The following is a 20,629-nucleotide window of genomic DNA, read 5'->3' as shown; positions in this document are numbered from 1 at the left end:
GATAATCTTGAAAAATATCTTTTAAATGTGCATATTTTATTGTAGAACTGCTCATTCTCATTCTTTTTTAGAACTGCACATTTTGTGTAAAACAGCAACTTAGAAAAATAACAATATGGGTTGGGGATGTGCATAGTGATCTGAAGGGCTACTTCTATTTGATCCATCCCATGAAAGGTGGGAAAAGACAGAATGTCTTTCCATGCTAATTCTACAAATTAACAAATTATTGGTTTACTTTGGTTTAAATAGTATTTTTCTACCATTACATTGTAATTTATGATAAATAATAATAAACAGTATTTTCATTATTTATTTACAATAAGTACAAAGTCAAAACTCTATGTACATTCAGTATGACAATTAGTAAACCATACCGGCTTGTCACGTGACTAGAACTAATCAGCGTATGATTCTGAAGTACAGTGAAGAACACTGCTAAGCTTAAAGAACAGCTGAACTTACAGAGTTGGACAAAAGCTGCACAAGTACAGGAAAATCTCCAAGACATCAGTAATCAGATTCAAAGTTCACAATCTCTTAAAATCAACACCTATTCAAGAAAAGGAGATTGTATCTTTCTCAAATTTCCTTTAAATGGATTAGGATGGAGGGATTTAATTATTAATAAAGCCTTATGTGACTGCTGACCTCTTGCATAGCACATGTATTTCTATATCTTTAACTAGCAAGCAAGGGAAAGGTACAGGAGTCAATGTTTAGCATATGGTCTTTTATTCCTGTGTGGTTAACTGTAGCTTGCCCTAAATATTAATCCTTTGCAAGGATAAAACACTATAAAATATGATTATGTCACTGACCAGGTAAATAAGCACCTTTCTGTTATGCATTAATTCAAAAGAAAATGATAAAACCATTGCATTCTTTAAAATCTCATTGAATAAAATAACCTTTTAACATGATACTCTAGAACTGTCTGATGTTTACTTGTATGAAAAAAAAAAGTTATCAGTCACATACACACCCAAATTTCTGAACAATAATTATAAGTAATCACAGTGCCTACTCAAAGAAAAAGGAACCAAGTCATATATATATGTATAATGTGAGTATTCACTGATCTTTAACAAAGTATTTATCCCTGACATCCAAGAATGAAATTTTGTAAGCTCCTTTATATGGAAAAAAATTTTCAGACATAACTAATATACAAAAATTCACTGTTAATGCCAGCCTTTTTTTTTCTTTAATACTCCCAAGATATTGTTTGCAGTAAATGAACTCCAACACATGAAATTAAGGAACTCAAAGATAAGATTGTCCTCAATCTGTATTTACCTTTAATCTCAATGTCCTGTGGTAATATTTTTCAATGAAATATATTGCTGGACTCCACCTGCTTTAGGTTTAACCGAGAGTGAAGAGTCGCATTAGGCAAGACTGTACCACTGTCTTTTGATGAAAGAGAGTACAGTCAGGTCAAAGTACTCACTTCAAAAGAGTCCTTTCTGTCCCTGTCGCAGAGTGTAGCACAGCACTGGAGCTGCAGGAGCCTCTGGATGGGGAGTCCTGAGGCCCAGGATCCCTTTGCGAAAGGGGTTCAGGGGTTGTATAATAATAATATAACTATAATGATAATTCATTTATCTATAATTGCCCTAAGACCTTTTCCAATCACTCTTGTAGCTCAAGGCTGCACTACTGAGAGCAACGACAAAATGATGACAGTGTTGTACTGGCAATGATACACCTAGCCAAAGTTGACATTCTCCCATTTACACTCTGGACATAAACCATAACTACAACACTACAAACACCATTTCAACATAACCAAGACCCTTCATGCCTACAATGCAATTACCATAGAGAAGGCACCGAGTATTTACTACTCAAATGCCCTGCACACAGGTGCTCACACATCACAACACATTATGACTTGTGGTCACAACCAGTGAAGATGACCAGTTTCCTGAGGCTGTAGGAGCCTCATAAGGATAGAGGGGACTCCTGGGGCAGGAAGGTAAGGTAAGATATATATAAATTTATTTACATCTCCCCCAGGAGTAATTTCTAAGAGAGTCCAGGTGTTTCCAAGGACGTCTATCTAAAGACTCCTACAGCCCAAGGTGGTGCAAGTACCAGTAGCAGGGAAATGTGTGAACTCCTTTGCAGGACACCTTCTTTGAGGAGACTGTACTCTTAGTGATCTCTTAGTGATACAGCCTTAGTAGATGTGACTTTTCACTCGTGGTGTAACTCCTTGCAGGTGGAGTCCAGTAAAACACACACACACACACACATATATATATATATATATATATATATATATATATATATATATATATATATATATATATATATATATAATTTTTCATTTATACTTACTCCAGGACCTTTCTAAAAGTTCCTGCAGTCCAAGGTTGCACTACTTCCTATAGCAGGGAAAGGTTGACTTCCTTGGAGCGAGTTTTTTATTGACAAGATTGCACTCCCAATGATTCATACTCATCAAAGATGACCTTTTTTTCTGGTGTAACCTCTTGCAAGCAAAGTCTGGTATCATACATATATTTTATTTATTCATTTATTATACTTAATCGCTGCTTCCCGCATCAGCGAGGTAGCACCAGGAAATGGACAAAGAACGGCCCATCCACTCATATACACACCTATATATATATACATAAATGCCCATACAAGCACACACACACACACACACATATATATATATATATATATATATATATATATATATATATATATATATATATATATATATTTTCTTTCTTTCATACTATTCGCCATTTCCCGCGTTAGCAAGGTAGTGTTAAGAAGAGAGGACTGGGCCTCTGAGGGAATATCCTCACCTGGCCTCGTTCTCTGTACCTTCTTTTAGAAAATTAAAAAAAAACGAGAGGGGAGGATATCCAGCCCCCCGCTCCCTCCCCTTTTAGTCGCCTTCTACGACACGCAGGGAATACGTGGGAAGTATTCTTTCTCCCCTATCCCCCGGGATATATGTATATATATATATATATATGTATATATATATATATATATATATATATATATATATATATATATATATATATATATATATATATATATATCCACCCTCCTCCACACAACCCTGTCTATAGAGCCCATGCCTCGCAACTGTATAACATTGATGGAACCACTATTCCTTCAAACATACCCATTTTTGCTCTCCAAGATAACGTTCTCATGTTCCACACATTCTTCAACGCTCCCAGAACCTTCGCCCCCTCCCCCACCCTGTGACTCACTTCCGCTTGCATGGTTCCATTCACTGCTAAATCCACTTCCAGATACCTAAAACACTTCACTTCCTCCAGTTTTTCTCCACTCAAACTTATCTCCCAATTTACTTGTCCCTCAACCCTACTAAATCTAATAACCTTGCTCTTATTCACATTTATTTCAGCTTTCTTCTTTCCCACCCTTTAACAAACTCAGTCACCAACTTCTGGAAGGTTGAAGTGAAAAAGATTTTGAGTGATCATGGCCTGAACATACAGGAGGGTGAGAGAAACGAATTGGAACGATGTGGTATACCAGGGTCGATGTGCTGTCATTGGATTGAACCAGGGCATATGAAGCATCTGGGGTACACCATGGAAAGTTTTGTGGGGCCTGGATGTTTTTCTCCACTCAAACTTATCTCCCAATTTACTTGTCCCTCAACCCTACTAAATCTAATAACCTTGCTCTTATTCACATTTATTTCAGCTTTCTTCTTTCACACCCTTTAACAAACTCAGTCACCAACTTCTGGAAGGTTGAAGTGAAAAAGATTTTGAGTGATCATGGCCTGAACATACAGGAGGGTGAGAGAAACGAATTGGAACGATGTGGTATACCAGGGTCGATGTGCTGTCATTGGATTGAACCAGGGCATATGAAGCATCTGGGGTACACCATGGAAAGTTTTGTGGGGCCTGGATGTGGAAAGGGAGCTGTGGTTTCGGTGCATTACTCATGACAGCTAGAGACTGAGTGTGAGCGAATGTGGCCTTTCTTGTCTTTTCCTAGCACTACCTTGCACGCGCAAGGGGGGGAGGGGGGTGCTGTTTCATGTGTGGCGGGGTGGCGATGGGAATGGATGTAGGCAGCAAGTATGAATATGTGCATGTGTGTAAATGTATATGTCTCTGTATGTAAACATTGAAATGTATAGGTATGTATATGTGCGTGTGTGGGCCTTTATGTATATACATGTGTATGTGGATGGGTTGGGCCATTCTTTCGTCAGTTTCCTTGCACTACCTTGCTAACGTATAGTGTATATGCTAACGTATAGTATACATGTATTTGAGTATGCTTGTATTTGAGTGGATAGGCTGTTAATAGTCTGCCATTTCCCACAGCAGCAAGGTAATGCCAGGAAGAAAACAAGCATAATAAAATATAAATGTTAAAAGAAATTGATAGAATAAGAAAAGATAAGGTAAGAGAAAAGTGTGGTAGTCAAAGGAGTATGTATGAGAGAGCTGAAGAGGATGACTAAATGGCTTGGAAATATTTTGAGGATAAGTGGGGACAAGATGACAGACATTATACATATCAGAAGTATAGGGAACAAGAAAAAGAGGGAAACCAATAAAAAGGTTGAAGGATGGAGTGAAAGAGGCTTTGAAAGTTTAGAGCCTAAACATGTAGGTGGGTGTGAATCATGCAAGTGATAACGTGAACTGGAGCATTTTGGTATACATGGGATGGTGTGCCATCAATGGGCTGAACCTGGCATGTGAAGCAGGCAGGGGAAACCATGGAAAGGTGTGTGATGTCTGTTTGTAGATAGGGGACTCTGGGTTCAGTCCATTATACATGACAGCTAGAGTGTGGTTGTGAGCGAATGAAGCCATATATTCATCTGTTCTTGGCACTACCTCACTAACGCAGGAAATGGCACAAATATATATATATATATATATATATATATATATATATATATATATATATATATATTATCCCTGGGGATAGGGGAGAAAGAATACTTCCCATGTATTCCCTGTGTGTCGTAGAAGGCGACTAAAAGGGAAGGGAGCGGGGGGCTAGAAATCCTCCCCTCTCTCTCTTTTTTTTTTTTTTTTTTTTTCCAAAGGAAGGAACAGAGAAGGGGGCTGGATGAGGATGTTTCCTCAGAGGCCCAGTCCTCTGTTCTTAACGCTACCTGGCTGACGCGGGAAATGGCGAATAGTATGAAAGAAAAAGAAAGATATATATATATATATATATATATATATATATATGTAGAGAGAGAGAGAGAGAGAGAGAATGAATATATATGTGTATGTGGGTGGGTTGGGCCATTCTTTCGTCTGTTTCCTTGCGCTACCTCGCTAACGCAGGAGACAGTGACAAAGTATAATAAATAAATAAAATAATATATATATATATATATATATATATATATATATATATATATATATATATATATATATATATATATATATATATATTTCATATATATTCGCTATTTCCCACATTAGCGAGGTTGCATTAAGAACAGAGGACCGAGCCTTAGAGGGAATATCCTCACTTAGATATTAAAGGACTCTGCCTGTGTGTGGTTACACCTCAAATGAAAAGTTCAGTTTCATTAAGGAACATTCACTCCAAAAGAGTTTAGTATTTCCTGTCTTCTGATAAGAATGCAGCCTTGAAGCTGTAGGAGCTGTATGATTGAATTATATACATTTGTAAAAAAAAAAAAAATCTCAGTAGAATGTAAATCTCATAAAGGGAAAACCAGATACAGTTACTGTTTGTCATTATTTGTTAACATCTTTCCTTTTAATTTACATGATATATTCTCATTCAGAACATGCTGCTTCTTAAAATTTAGCATTCCTATTCTGAAAATAAGAATGTACATTATTGAGCAAAAGAATTTCACAAAGATATAGGAGGTGGTGGTTCACACCTTTCTGAGAGGGTGCTAAGAACTTGCTGGAACTTGGCATGTCGTTCTTCACTATCAGCAACAGCACCTTTACTTCCCCACAGGAATTTTAGGTGGAACTCGGTACGAAACATGTCAAGAGTAAGATCATCGAAAGTATTAGAATCAGGCAAGATGTGCTCTGCATTGCGGCGATACAATGTCAAGTTCTGTGTGATAGCTCTGGCCTCTTGTAAGTGTGAAAACAACATCTGCATCCCATAGTCTGATGCTGTACTCTCCCACTGAAGTATTGATGAACCCTAAAAAGAGAAAAGTCATTTGAATGAAATATGGTCCTTACTTTTAAAACTTAATTCAATCAATCAAATTAATAAAACCACAAACCACCATAATTTAACTGCTAATTGGCTGGACTGGTTAAGAAATTTCATCACTGTATATGCAAGGAAAAAACTTTATGAACTGGTGGATTGGTATGTAATGTAAAAGAAATTACACAAAAAGCATAACAACCGTGTAATGGCTTGATTGGGTAAAGGGGGATATGCTGGTTTTATTTATTTCTTTATCTTGAACTTATTATAATACTACTCATTTCATTCACAGACACAGTGTTGCTGGTGAATAACATGAATATTTTTTTTTTTTTTTTTTTTTTTTTTTTTTATACTTTGTCGCTGTCTCCCGCGTTTGCGAGGTAGCGCAAGGAAACAGACGAAAGAAATGGCCCAACCCCCCCCCCCATACACATGTACATACACACGTCCACACACGCAAATATACATACCTACACAGCTTTCCATGGTTTACCCCAGACGCTTCACATGCCTTGCTTCAATCCACTGACAGCACGTCAACCCCTGTATACCACATGACTCCAATTCACTCTATTTCTTGCCCTCCTTTCACCCTCCTGCATGTTCAGGCCCCGATCACACAAAATCTTTTTCACTCCATCTTTCCACCTCCAATTTGGTCTCCCTCTTCTCCTCGTTCCCTCCACCTCCGACACATATATCCTCTTGGTCAATCTCTCCTCACTCATTCTCTCCATGTGCCCAAACCATTTCAAAACACCCTCTTCTGCTCTCTCAACCACGCTCTTTTTATTTCCACACATCTCTCTTACCCTTACGTTACTTACTCGATCAAACCACCTCACACCACACATTGTCCTCAAACATCTCATTTCCAGCACATCCATCCTCCTGCGCACATCTCTATCCATAGCCCACGCCTTGCAACCATACAGCATTGTTGGAACCACTATTCCCTCAAACATACCCATTTTTGCTTTCCGAGATAATGTTCTCGACTTCCACACATTTTTCAAGGCTCCCAAAATTTTCGCCCCCTCCCCCACCCTATGATCCACTTCCGCTTCCATGGTTCCATCCGCTGACAGATCCACTCCCAGATATCTAAAACACTTCACTTCCTCCAGTTTTTCTCCATTCAAACTCACCTCCCAATTGACTTGACCCTCACCCCTACTGTACCTAATAACCTTGCTCTTATTCACATTTACTCTCAACTTTCTTCTTCCACACACTTTACCAAACTCAGTCACCAGCTTCTGCAGTTTCTCACATGAATCAGCCACCAGCGCTGTATCATCAGCGAACAACAATTGACTCACTTCCCAAGCTCTCTCATCCCCAACAGACTTCATACTTGCCCCTCTTTCCAGGACTCTTGCATTTACCTCCCTTACAACCCCATCCATAAACAAATTAAACAACCATGGAGACATCACACACCCCTGCCGCAAACCTACATTCACTGAGAACCAATCACTTTCCTCTCTTCCTACACGTACACATGCCTTACATCCTCGATAAAAACTTTTCACTGCTTCTAACAACTTGCCTCCCACACCATATATTCTTAATACCTTCCACAGAGCATCTCTATCAACTCTATCATATGCCTTCTCCAGATCCATAAATGCTACATACAAATCCATTTGCTTTTCTAAGTATTTCTCACATACATTCTTCAAAGCAAACACCTGATCCACACATCCTCTACCACTTCTGAAACCGCACTGCTCTTCCCCAATCTGATGCTCTGTACATGCCTTCACCCTCTCAATCAATACCCTCCCATATAATTTACCAGGAATACTCAACAAACTTATACCTCTGTAATTTGAGCACTCACTCTTATCCCCTTTGCCTTTGTACAATGGCACTATGCACGCATTCCGCCAATCCTCAGGCACCTCACCATGAGTCATACATACATTAAATAACCTTACCAACCAGTCAACAATACAGTCACCCCCTTTCTTAATAAATTCCACTGCAATACCATCCAAACCTGCTGCCTTGCCGGCTTACATCTTCCGCAAAGCTTTTACTACCTCTTCTCTGTTTACCAAATCATTTTCCCTAACCCTCTCACTTTGCACACCACCTCGACCAAAACACCCTATATCTGCCACTCTGTCATCAGACACATTCAACAAACCTTCAAAATACTCATTCCATCTCCTTCTCACATCACCGCTACTTGTTATCACCTCCCCATTTACGCCCTTCACTGAAGTTCCCATTTGCTCCCTTGTCTTACGCACCCTATTTACCTCCTTCCAGAACATCTTTTTATTCTCCCTAAAATTTACTGATAGTCTCTCACCCCAACTCTCATTTGCCCTTTTTTTCACCTCTTGCACCTTTCTCTTGACCTCCTGTCTCTTTCTTTTATACTTCTCCCACTCAATTGCATATTGAATATATATAAAAATATTACACTGCATAAGCTAAATATGTGTGTGAGGAAGGTGTGTCGCCAGCATGTTTAGTGCAATTCTTCTTTACCTCAGGATAACAGGGTAGACCATGTATGTTCTGTTAATTTGCATCACATTCTGATCTTATGCCTTAGACAGGCACAGCATTCTTGATGAATAAAACGAAAATTGGTAGAAATATGCACACAAAATGATACAATTCACACTATAAATGATATGTTACTGTCAAAACATGCCTGGAAATACTCTAGATCTTCACCATCATTTGTCACCAAAGTCCTTTATCACCCCAGGAATACATCAATGAAAATTAATGAAGTACATGAGACTTACCGTAGGTCAGTTGAAATGTGCTTCAAATTTTATGAAGCAAATCACCTCTGCTAGAAGGGAGCTTTCACATGAGATACGCTTTGCCGCTTCTCGCCACCAGACTTTAAAGAGTATGACCAACCACATGAAAGTAACTGTACATTTCGCACTGCTAGAAATATGTAAGCCACAAGACGCTACAGAGCGTAGGGTGGGAGAGGTGGGCATGTGAAAGCTCCCTTCTAGCAGAGGTCACATTTCGAAGCACATTTCAACTGACCTACGGTAAGTCTCATGTACTTCATTAATTTTACGTCAGCAAATCACACCTCTGCTAGAGGTCGCTTTCCCATGAGGTTTTGAAGCCATGTGGGTGTCTTACTGTAGACATGTAGAGAGGAGAAATGATACAAGCAGTAACCAACTGCAATATAGTAAGAAATTTACACAGCCATGGACCAGGTGACAAGAGACAACATCTCCTATGCAAACAAAATGAACAGACTATTGAAGGACAGCATCTTGGAAAGGATTGTAACTCCGGACAATCTCCTTGTCATAAAACTTGGCAAAAGTGGCAGCCCTGGACCACCCAGCCCTTGCCATGATGTCAAATCGGTAGAGCCATGGCTTCGGCTTTTGATGCAGCTGCAGGCCGAACACTGCCCGCTGAATACTGGCTGGAGTCTATGCCTGACAGAGAAAGCAGTGTTCGAATCCACCTTGCAACAGTGTCCCTCGTTAAATGCTTGTGGGGCTTGATAAAACTTAGGAGTAACTTCCCATTCTCCTGATGTGCAGAAATTCTGAACTCCTCTGTCCTAGCAATATACATTTTCAGAGTTTCACACACACACAATCTAATGTCAGTAGAATATGCTTTAAAGGTCACAAACTGCACATTGAACTTTGGCCTGCACTGTTTAATAGTTTCCCCTAACCAAACACAAACAGAAGCCTGCCCAAAACTAATATTCTTCAGCAACAAACAATGCAAAGTTCGTATTCTGGCAGCCTGCGTAAGTGCCATCAACATCACAAGCTTCAGTGTTCAGAGAGGGAGGACAAAGGATCCATGGCACGCAGATGCTGTAGCACCTGCTGAACATCCCATGTTCTTGTATACCTAGGGACAGACGGCCGCAAGTTAAAAACTCCCTTTAAGAACCTGATGACAAGAGGATAGCTGCCTGCACTGCAACAATCCACAGTAATCCCCAGGGAGGAGAGTGCACCCCTGGCAGTGTTGATTGAAGTGTAACTAACACCTCTGTGGAAAGTGATAGACAGAAAATTCACAATATTAGTTACAGTGGGAGCAAAGGGATCGATGTTCCGGCTACCACAAAACTGTAACCACCTGTTAATATGTGGCTGGTACTGCCTCGCAGTTGCAGGTCTCCAGGAGGCAAGGATGATGTCCGTACCTGCCTGAGAAATGCCCGTCTTGCAGACGTTGCCGGATAAGAGGCAAGCCATCAGTCAGGTGTGTCGGAGAATGGGGTGTTCATCATCCGTCGATGGGTGACGCAAGACGTGTGCCCCCCTCGGAATCAGCCGTGGCTCCTTGACCAGCAAAGTGAGTAGAGTCCCCATCCAGGGCTGGGACGGTCAGAGAGGCAATACCATCCACCCCTTCGCTGACTCTGCTCGAATTTTCTGTAGGCACCTGGCAATCAGCACAAAGGGTGGGAAAAGGTAGAGTAGTTCAAACTGATACCAGCAGATAGAAAAGGCATCAAAATGTTTTGCATCTGGGTCAGGTTTCCAGGAGCAGAAACCAGTCATTTGAGCATTCAGTCTAGAAGCAAAGAGATCAATGCTCGGAACCCCAAATACTTCAGAGAGGGCCCTAAAGAGCTCTTCATTCAATTTCCACTCATGCCTGTCACTGAATGTCTGAGATGCAACGTCTGCCATGAGATTGACTTTACCCGGTACATGAGAGCAGGTAAGCCAGATATCATTCACCGCACACAACTCCCAAGGGTCACGGCAAATGTCATTACACAGTGAGGACCGTGTGCCGCCCATTTCATTGACATACGTCATCGCCGTCGTGTTATCACAAAACACCCGAACATGTCATCCTTTGAGAAGAGATGCAAATGAGCACACTACCAGGCTTTGAGTTCCTTTGCATTAATGTGCAAGGCAGATTCTGATAATGACCATCTCCCATTAACTTTTCTGTTGATTGAGGTGGCCACCCCAACCTAAATTTGATGCATCAGTATCCAGATCCAATTCTGTACCCTTCCGAAAAGTCTGTCTGTTTTGCAATGCAATGTGAGATACCCACCAAAGCAAGTCCAATCTCATCTCACGAGTGACCACCATCCACTTGTCAAAGTTACCTTTTGCGACTCTTAACGCAGCAATCTTAGCACATTCTAACCGCCTGTAATGCAGTTTCCCCATCTCTGCTGCTGGAACGGCTGCAACTAATAGCCCAACAACTCTGGCCACATTCCGAATTTTGGCTCTGTCACTATGTAACAATTCCTCACAGCATTGTAGTATCTTGTGTATCCTACGATCAGGTAATGTTACTGTCATAGTCTCAGAATCTATAATGTTCCCCAAATACTCCAAGCGCTTAGTGGGGACCAAGACAGATTTGCTTTCGTTAATACAGAAACCTAACTTCTTGAGCAAGTCAACAGTGGCACGCACACTCTCACAACATCCATCAAAAGTGCAGCGACAAATAAGAGTATCATCAATGAAACTCGTGATGATATGTCCCTTCTCTCTAAGTACAGCAAAAACAGGTTTCATTAATTTAGTGAACAGACGGGGACCATCTGCAACCCCATTAGGGAGACACGTGAATTGATAAATTTTTCCTTGCCACTTGAAACACAGAAAGCGTTGTTGCTCCTCAGCTATCTTAATAGAATAATAGGCGTGCCGCAAATCGACAGAGGCCATGAAGACACCACTGTTAACAAGACGAACCGCCTGCTCAAAATTTTCCATCTTGAAGTGTTTGTACTCTTATTTATTTTATATTATTATACTTTGTTGCTGTCTCCCGCATTTGCGAGGTAGCGCAAGGAAACAGATGAAAGAAATGGCCCAACCCCCCCAATACACATGTATATACATACGTCCACACACGCAAATATACATACCTACACAGCTTTCCATGGTTTACCCCAGATGCTTCACATGCCTTGATTCAATCCACTGACAGCACGTCAACCCCGGTATACCACATCGCTCCAATTCACTCTATTCCTTGCCCTCCTTTCACCCTCCTGCATGTTCAGGCCCCGATCACACAAAATCTTTTTCACTCCATCTTTCCACCTCCAATTTGGTCTCCCTCTTCTCCTCGTTCCCTCCACCTCCGACACATATATCCTCTTGGTCAATCTTTCCTCACTCATCCTCTCCATGAGCCCAAACCACTTCAAAACACCCTCTTCTGCTCTCTCAACCACGCTCTTTTTATTTCCACACATCTCTCTTACCCTTACGTTACTCACTCGATCAAACCACCTCACACCACACATTGTCCTCAAACATCTCATTTCCAGCACATCCATCCTCCTGCGCACAACTCTATCCATAGCCCACGCCTCGCAACCATACAACATTGTTGGAACCACTATTCCTTCAAACATACCCATTTTTGCTTTCCGAGATAATGTTCTCGACTTCCACACATTCTTCAAGGCCCCCAGAATTTTCGCCCCCTCCCCCACCCTATGATCCACTTCCGCTTCCATGGTTCCATCCGCTGCCAGATCCACTCCCAGATATCTAAAACACTTCACTTCCTCCAGTTTTTCTCCATTCAAACTCACCTCCCAATTGACTTGACCCTCAACCCTACTGTACCTAATAACCTTGCTCTTATTCACATTTACTCTTAACTTTCTTCTTCCACACACTTTACCAAACTCAGTCACCAGCTTCTGCAGTTTCTCACATGAATCAGCCACCAGCGCTGTATCATCAGCGAACAACAACTGACTTCTTTTCCCAAGCTCTCTCATCCACAACAGACTTCATACTTGCCCCTCTTTCCAAAACTTTTGCATTTACCTCCCTAACAACCCCATCCATAAACAAATTAAACAACCATGGAGACATCACACACCCCTGCCGCAAACCTACATTCACTGAGAACCAATCACTTTCCTCTCTTCCTACACGTACACATGCCTTACATCCTCGATAAAAACTTTTCACTGCTTCTAACAACTTTCCTCCCACACCATATATTCTTAATACCTTCCACAGAGCATCTCTATCAACTCTATCATATGCCTTCTCCAGATCCATAAATGCTACATACAAATCCATTTGCTTTTCTAAGTATTTCTCACATACATTCTTCAAAGCAAACACCTGATCCACACATCCTCTACCACTTCTGAAACCACACTGCTCTTCCCCAATCTGATGCTCTGTACATGCCTTCACCCTCTCAATCAATACCCTCCCATATAATTTACCAGGAATACTCAACAAACTTATACCTCTGTAATTTGAGCACTCACTCTTATCCCCTTTGCCTTTGTACAATGGCACTATGCACGCATTCCGCCAATCCTCAGGCACCTCACCATGAGTCATACATACATTAAATAACCTTACCAACCAGTCAACAATACAGTCACCCCCTTTTTTAATAAATTCCACTGCAATACCATCCAAACCTGCTGCCTTGCCGGCTTTCATCTTCCGCAAAGCTTTCACTACCTCTTCTCTGTTTACCAAATCATTTTCCAGGTTAAGGATCATCCTAAACCCACCATCCTTCTTCCGTCTTAAGAAAATAGGGGAAAGAATCTGCCCCTCCTGTCTCTGGGTCTCCTTGATAACCCCCAGACTCAAAAGCTGTACAATTTCCTGGCAAACAATTTCCTTTTCCTCGACATTAAACACATACTCAACTTCTTCAGCAAATAAAGGACCAATGTTAGCAACATCAATATCTAAGTGGCAATGCTGAACAATATCTAAAATATTTGGATCACTAGTAATAGCATGCCACTCATGTACAAAATAGTGAAGTCTGCCAGCTTGTAAAGGATGACTCACCTCTGTTACTGCTAGGGATTGTGACCCCGGCCTCGGGAGTTTTTTGTCTCAGGACCCTGGCATGAGAAGGATTGCCAGTGCTCAATCCGGGGACCATGCATGCGTTGGCCATATGGATGAAACCTGGCCATTAAACCCCTGTATGGCAGTCTCCCAGAAGAGCCCCTAAATTTGCCAGTACCAAACTTCGAGGTAGAGAGCGGTTTCCTTGGAGCAATCTTACTCCTTAACTTTTCAGACTCCTCAATGTGCTTGGCTAAGAGTGAGACATCATCCCCAAACAGAAGACGAGTCATGAGCACCTTGTCTGAACAGAGGTGAGCATACTTGTGGTTAATTTCGTGCTTGATGAACCGGCGAGCCAGATTATTCTCGTGATTAGCATGACCCAGGAGTGCCAGGGCACCATTAAGTATGACCACTTCCTGGGCAACATCTGGTTGGCTAGTCTGGGCGATCTTGGCAAGCACTATGAGTGACTTAGTCAAAATTGTGGCAGCCGTAATAATGTCTTTCCCAACATCCTTCAAACGGAAGTCTGCCTTCTTGGCATCAGGCTTCAGTGCATCTAAAACTTGCAAGTTGCAATCCACGGGCGCTAAGGCATGACAGTTATCTGGCCTCTTGGCTGCAGCATCCTCAAAATCTCCTTATACTCCTCCTCTCGCAAGCCGTGAGCAAATACATGGTTAACCACATCGGCAACATGTTGGTCAATGCCATCAGACACCTCATCCACAGGACCATAAGCCCTGGCGCACCGCAGGAGAACACTGTCAGGCCGCCTGTCATTCTGAGAGACACAATCATCACTGGAAAGGTAATGCTCAGCTGGAGGAAAGCCCAAAAAACCCGTGGGTGAGCGCGAGGGAGGCACCACCTGGCTAGAAAGGCCAATGTTTACATCGGCGGCCGCCACGACATCATCAGCCCCCCGACTGGGGCCTAAGTTCCTTTCCTCCTTCAATTTCTCCACATCACAACATAAAGCAGCCAAAGCGTCCATCACCATGTTCCAGGGCGGCGCAGATGCCTCATCCCGTGAGGTAGAAGGCAAGGAACGTGTGTGCTGGGAAGCAGAGTCACCGCCATCACCAGTGACGTGACCATGGGGCCTATTGTTACCGCCCTGAAGAGCCTCCCGCTGAGAAGGGCTGCTCCTGGAGCTAGTCCTATGCGAGGAGCCTTTCCTCACATGCCTGGCATGTTCAGAATCGCCCTCCTTACTCGACCTCCGTATGCCCGGGACATCCGACATGGCAGCGGCAATAGCAAGGCGGTGGTGCAGGTCAGTGTGAGAGTCGTCAACTCCACAAGTGCACCAATAACGCACTTCTCTCCCCGCTCCTTAACAGATCACGGGTGGTGTTGCAGCCAGCCCCAAACTGGGTCACAGGCTGTAGCAAAGCCTTTCCGCTCCAGAGGGATCACGGGAAGAAGGCTGCCAAGCTCACAGCTGCAGAAAAACGTCTGGACGGCGCGAAGGAAGCACAGCAACTGGCGGCAAAGCGTATCTCACAGGAACGCGACTTCTAGCAGAGGTGTGATTTGCTGACGTAAAATTAAGCACATTTGTTACATAATCTTCTACTCCATGTTACTACATAAAGGCAGAGTGTGAGGGTGATAGGTTCCCATGTTGGCAATCCTTCTTAACCCTGCTAAAATTACTCTCCAAGTTACTTATCTCTTTACATTTCACCCTTTATTCTTCTTCACTCTCTTCAACAGCAGATAAGTATGATGGTAAGTGCTTATGCTTATCGCATATCACTTAGGATATCCAAAAGATACCCATTTTCCATAAAGTCACAGTGTGCATGACATGAAAGGTCATGAGATATCCACCTACAACAGTGATTGTATGGGTCATGAGGAGAGCTAGAATTTCATTATAATATAATGACTGCCATTCAAGGTACCTCCATCATAAAAAAGAAACTATCAACACTTCTCAGTCATCTCTTGTACTTGTTTATCTGCTTAAAGTTCAAAATCACTAATGAAGCTGTTCATCCAAAACTCTTTGCTGAGCATATATGAAATGTTCTTGTAAAGATTTTCATCATATGCAAAGGATGTGTGCATGTATGCACACACACACACACACACACACACACACACACACACACACACACACACACACAAATGGCTCAATCAGGCAATACATAACAGGAATAGTAACTAAATGTATGGAAAAAGAGCATAGTGGTGTTATTAGTAAATAATCCTCTAAAGAATTACAACAATCTGGAACAAATAATCACCTCACTGGTGGGGGAGAGGGGGATGCTATATCATATGTTGCAGGGTGGCGATGGAATATATGTTATGTATATGTTGAAACGTATATGTATGTATATATGCATGTATGTGCGTTTATGTACATACATGTGTACGTGGATGGGTTGGGCCATTCCTTGTCTGTTTCCTTGCGCTACCTCGCTGATGCAGGAGATGGCTATTAAGTTTAATAAATAAATAAGTAATAATGAAGGAGCAATCAGAATGGTACATGAAATGGTGAAACACTCACTTCTTAGGTATGGTAATGATAATGGAGGATTTCAATTATAAAAAGACAAGCTGGAGAAATTTGGATTTTCATGGTGATAGGGAGTAATGGAGACAAGTTTTTTGAGTGGATACGAGATTTCCAATATCAAAATGCCACAGAGCATACCAGGATAAGAAAGACTGATAGGTCATCATTACTAGACCATACCTTCATTCATACTACTAACATGAATATTGAAAACTAGGAAGATTGGGACTGATATGTCATCATTACTAGACCTTATCTTCAATCAGGTCTAGCATGGTTAATGAGAACTTTATATGCAATAAACCAGTAGGAAGAAGTGATCATGTAATGCTCTGGTTTGAGTATGTGATAAAAGATGATATTAAAAGAGAAGAGGTGAGATGGGAAATAAAGTGATATAATTGTGGAAACTACAAGAACCTCAAAAATATCTATAGTTATGTAGATTAGGATATGGATTTCAAGAACCAGAGCATTGTGTCGAGAGGTTCTGTGAAATTTACAATGAAAGAGGAGAGACATGGGTAACTTGAGCCTCAAATACTGGGGGACTGTTAAGGAAGAGGAAGTAATAGTTTAATAAAAGATGTCATAAAAAAAGGAGCTCCGTGATGTGTAGTGGCAAAGATAAAGACGACTCTCCAATCAGCTAACATTTGCAAGGAATAAAGGAGTATGGAAAAAGTACAGCATGCTAAGAAAAAAGAAACAAAGAATCTTTGAAAAGAGTATTGTGGACAAGACAGCTGGTTTTGGTGCATTATATTTGAATGCTAGAAAGTACATGTGAACAAATGAGGCCATTACAAGAATGGCCTCAATGAAAGGGGAAATGGTAAACAACTATAAAAAAGGACAGTGCAAGAATCAACAAAGTATTTTGATGGTGTAATTTTGTGAAATATTCTAGTTCACAATTTTCTTTAGATGAATACCAGAAACTTTCCATCTTAAAATCATTCACAGTATACAGTATTAAGTTTAGAGAATAAAAAAAAGTATACTTACATGTTTGTGCATTGAATAGATGTCATTAAGGTCCCTTTCACACAAAACTATGAATGGAAGGAGATGTGGAATGGTAGTGTTGGGGGCCTGAGGGTTTGTGCATTCATTCATTGCCTTTAGTGTTGACCTCAATTTTGATTCAAAGCTGAATGCTGAGTCTGTAAATTTTTGTCGTACCGTATGCCAAGTTGTGGTTAGCCTCTGGATCTGTGGTACAAAAAACTTAATTACTGAAAATTCAAAACTTTTTTCAATTATAATCATAGATTACCAGGGTGATCATTATATAAATAATACAGGTACACCAACGAATTTCTGACAGCTGATGGTACGGCACCTCCTTTAGTCTGAAAAAAATTACATGAGGGAACTTGAAATTACCGCGGCATCCAGACTAGTTTACTGGGCGGCCACAGGTGGCTTTGTGTGTAGGGCGTGCTTATTTACATTCTTTACACTGCACTTGGAGGTGATACCGCAATTCTGTGGAATTCTTAGCTTATTTTGCTTAAATTTAACCCTAGCTATGGCTTCTAAGGCAAGATAAAGTAGAACTGTTGAAAAAATGGACCATGGTGTTTCGGTGCATAAGCTGTGTGACATCTACAGTATTGGTTCATCAACTGTTTATGATATAAAACAAAGGGAGAAAATATTGAAATTCTATGCAGACAGCGATTCCAAGAAGCAAATGACGATTAGAAAAACTATGAAAGATGGTAAGAGTACTGAACATGATGGAGTGATGATGGAATGGTTTTGACAGCAACGAAGTGATGGAGTGGACTTGTCAGGTAGCATGATAATGGACCAGGCTAAGTTGTTCCATAAAGAACTTAAATTACAATATAAGCGGGACTATAGTGAAGGATGGCTTCAAAATTTCAAGATGCGTCATGGAATTTCCATGAATAAAGTGTGTGGAGAAAAGTGGTCTGCAAACCACAAAGGAGCTGCCGAGTATTTGGATGAATTTGCAAATCTCGTAGTTGACAAGCACTTCAGTCCTGAGCATGTGTATAATGCAGATAAAACTACATTATTCTGGCGATGCACACCTACAAAACACTAACAACAGAAGATGAAGACCCCCACAGGATTCATACATTTAATATTTGCTTAATTTAAATTTCTAGCAGTCCATGGTATACTTTAAACACATGGTAGATGTATAATTAGTGGGTTATAGGCGTGCTGATGAATTATTATTTAGTGACCACGGTTGGTTCGGCTAAATGGTTAATCTGGCAAGGCTTTGGAACCATGAGTGCTGGAAAATCGGTGGTGTACTTGCACTTAAAACTATTAATAGGCATTTTACAGCTAAAGGGAAATCAAACTTTTATATAACAAGAACTATAACTGTTTATTAATAGAAAGCTCACTATTAGGATTAGCTGAAAATGTTTCAAAATGGGATTCTTCGGTATAGGCCAAGGAGTAAATGGCAAAAAAATATGGCCAATTTAGCAGAATTAAGAAAATAAATGGGGCTTTAAAACATCTGGGAACTAACCCAGTTTACAGCTGTTCATCAGTGTTAGAGATCATATTACACAGCATGCAACAGCCATAATCTGGGAGTTCCAAAATTGTTGCCAATAATTTTTCAATGACTGCTGTTGTTGAAACATCCACAAAATCTGAATGTACAATGCCTGAATGCCCTTTAAGGGTGGATAAAAAAGAGAGTAAAAGTTGGATTATCCAACTTCCAGGTATTCAATTATTCTGACTATCAGTCTTGATTTGTTCAAAACTGAAAACCACTCAATATCCATCAAAAGTATGGTTAACCCTAAACAGACCATACACAATATTCAATAAGTTGGCCACTAGAAGTCTGGCTCTTCCAGCATTAATAGTCGGCTCTGTTTACATTGACATATTCCCATGCTTAGCTTCTTGGTGGCTGTTCTCACTTGTACAGGATTTTATTAGTAAAAACAGGTCATCCTTTCACAATGTGCAAATATATTAAAAAGTTTGTCAGAAGGCAGTACAAAGATGTAAAAGAATATGACCCAGTGACAAAAAACTAGGTGCATTCCCAAAAAGTACAATTTTCCAGCAAAATGGGAAAATGGCATTTTTCTTTTTTTTTACTGCTTTTTAGCATGTCAAAACCATAAAGTTTCCATATCTGGCATCACTACTTCCTAAAAACAACATCTGATAACAGGGAAGGGTGGGGAAGAGAAAAATTAAAACAAAGTCTATAGGTGATGCTAGTATGATAGCATAAACAACTAACTGTGAACAAATTGTAAAGGGTATGGATGCAGTGAACACCCAGATTTAAAGCTATCCTAAGCAGCATGGAACTGTCAGTTCATGAGCAATTCTCAAGAATGCTACGTTATCATTGTATATATCTATATTTTTTTTTTCTTTTTTTTTTTTGCCGGTCTCCCGCGATTGCGAGGTAGCGCAAGGAAACAGACGAAAGAAATGGCCCAACCCACCCCCATACACATGTACATACATACGTCCACACACGCAAATATACATACCTACAGAGCTTTCCATGGTTTACCCCAGACGCTTCACATGCCCTGATTCAATCCAATGACAGCAAGTCAACCCCGGTATACCACATCGCTCCAATTCACTCTATTCCTTGCCCTCCTTTCACCCTCCTGCATGTTCAGGCCCTGATCACACAAAATCTTTTTCACTCCATCTTTCCACCTCCAATTTGGTCTCCCACTTCTCCTCGTTCCCTCCACCTCTGACACATATATCCTCTTGGTCAATCTTTCCTCACTCATTCTCTCCATGTGCCCAAACCATTTCTAAACACCCTCTTCTGCTCTCTCAACCACGCTCTTTTTATTTCCACACATCTCTCTTACCCTTACGTTACTTACTCGATCAAACCACCTCACACCACACATTGTCCTCAAACATCTCATTTCCAGCACATCCATCCTCCTGCGCACAACTCTATCCATAGCCCACGCCTCGCAACCATACAACATTGTTGGAACCACTATTCCTTCAAACATAGCCATTTTTGCTTTCCGAGATAATGTTCTCAACTTCCACACATTCTTCAAGG

At 41.0% G+C, this 20,629-nt stretch overlaps 2 protein-coding genes across 8 annotated transcripts in view; both read right to left on the bottom strand.

Moving 5' to 3' along the window:
• Positions 1 to 299: 299 nt before the first annotated feature.
• LOC139761939 (breast cancer anti-estrogen resistance protein 3 homolog) overlaps positions 300 to 20,629 on the bottom strand; it is a 680,749-nt gene continuing 660,419 nt past the window's right edge. For all 7 annotated transcript variants that reach the window (XM_071686635.1, XM_071686632.1, XM_071686633.1 and 4 more), the window contains 2 exons: positions 17,569 to 17,775; positions 300 to 6,189 (listed from right to left, as the gene is read on the bottom strand). In XM_071686635.1, the coding sequence (XP_071542736.1) occupies positions 5,878 to 6,189; positions 17,569 to 17,775 (519 nt within the window). In that variant the 3' untranslated portion in view covers positions 300 to 5,877. The remainder of the gene's footprint in view (positions 6,190 to 17,568; positions 17,776 to 20,629) is intronic.
• LOC139761940 (uncharacterized) lies at positions 13,533 to 17,562 on the bottom strand. The gene is given in 2 exon segments (XM_071686640.1): positions 13,533 to 14,655; positions 14,658 to 17,562. Coding segments are annotated over 2 exon segments (1,245 nt in total). The 5' UTR covers positions 15,274 to 17,562; the 3' UTR covers positions 13,533 to 14,026.

Source organism: Panulirus ornatus, chromosome 42 (genome assembly GCF_036320965.1).
Source record: "Panulirus ornatus isolate Po-2019 chromosome 42, ASM3632096v1, whole genome shotgun sequence".
Lineage (NCBI taxonomy): Eukaryota > Metazoa > Arthropoda > Malacostraca > Decapoda > Palinuridae > Panulirus > Panulirus ornatus.
The sequence above is the reverse complement of the archived record's forward strand: the minus strand, read 5'-3'. Positions and strand labels throughout refer to the sequence as shown.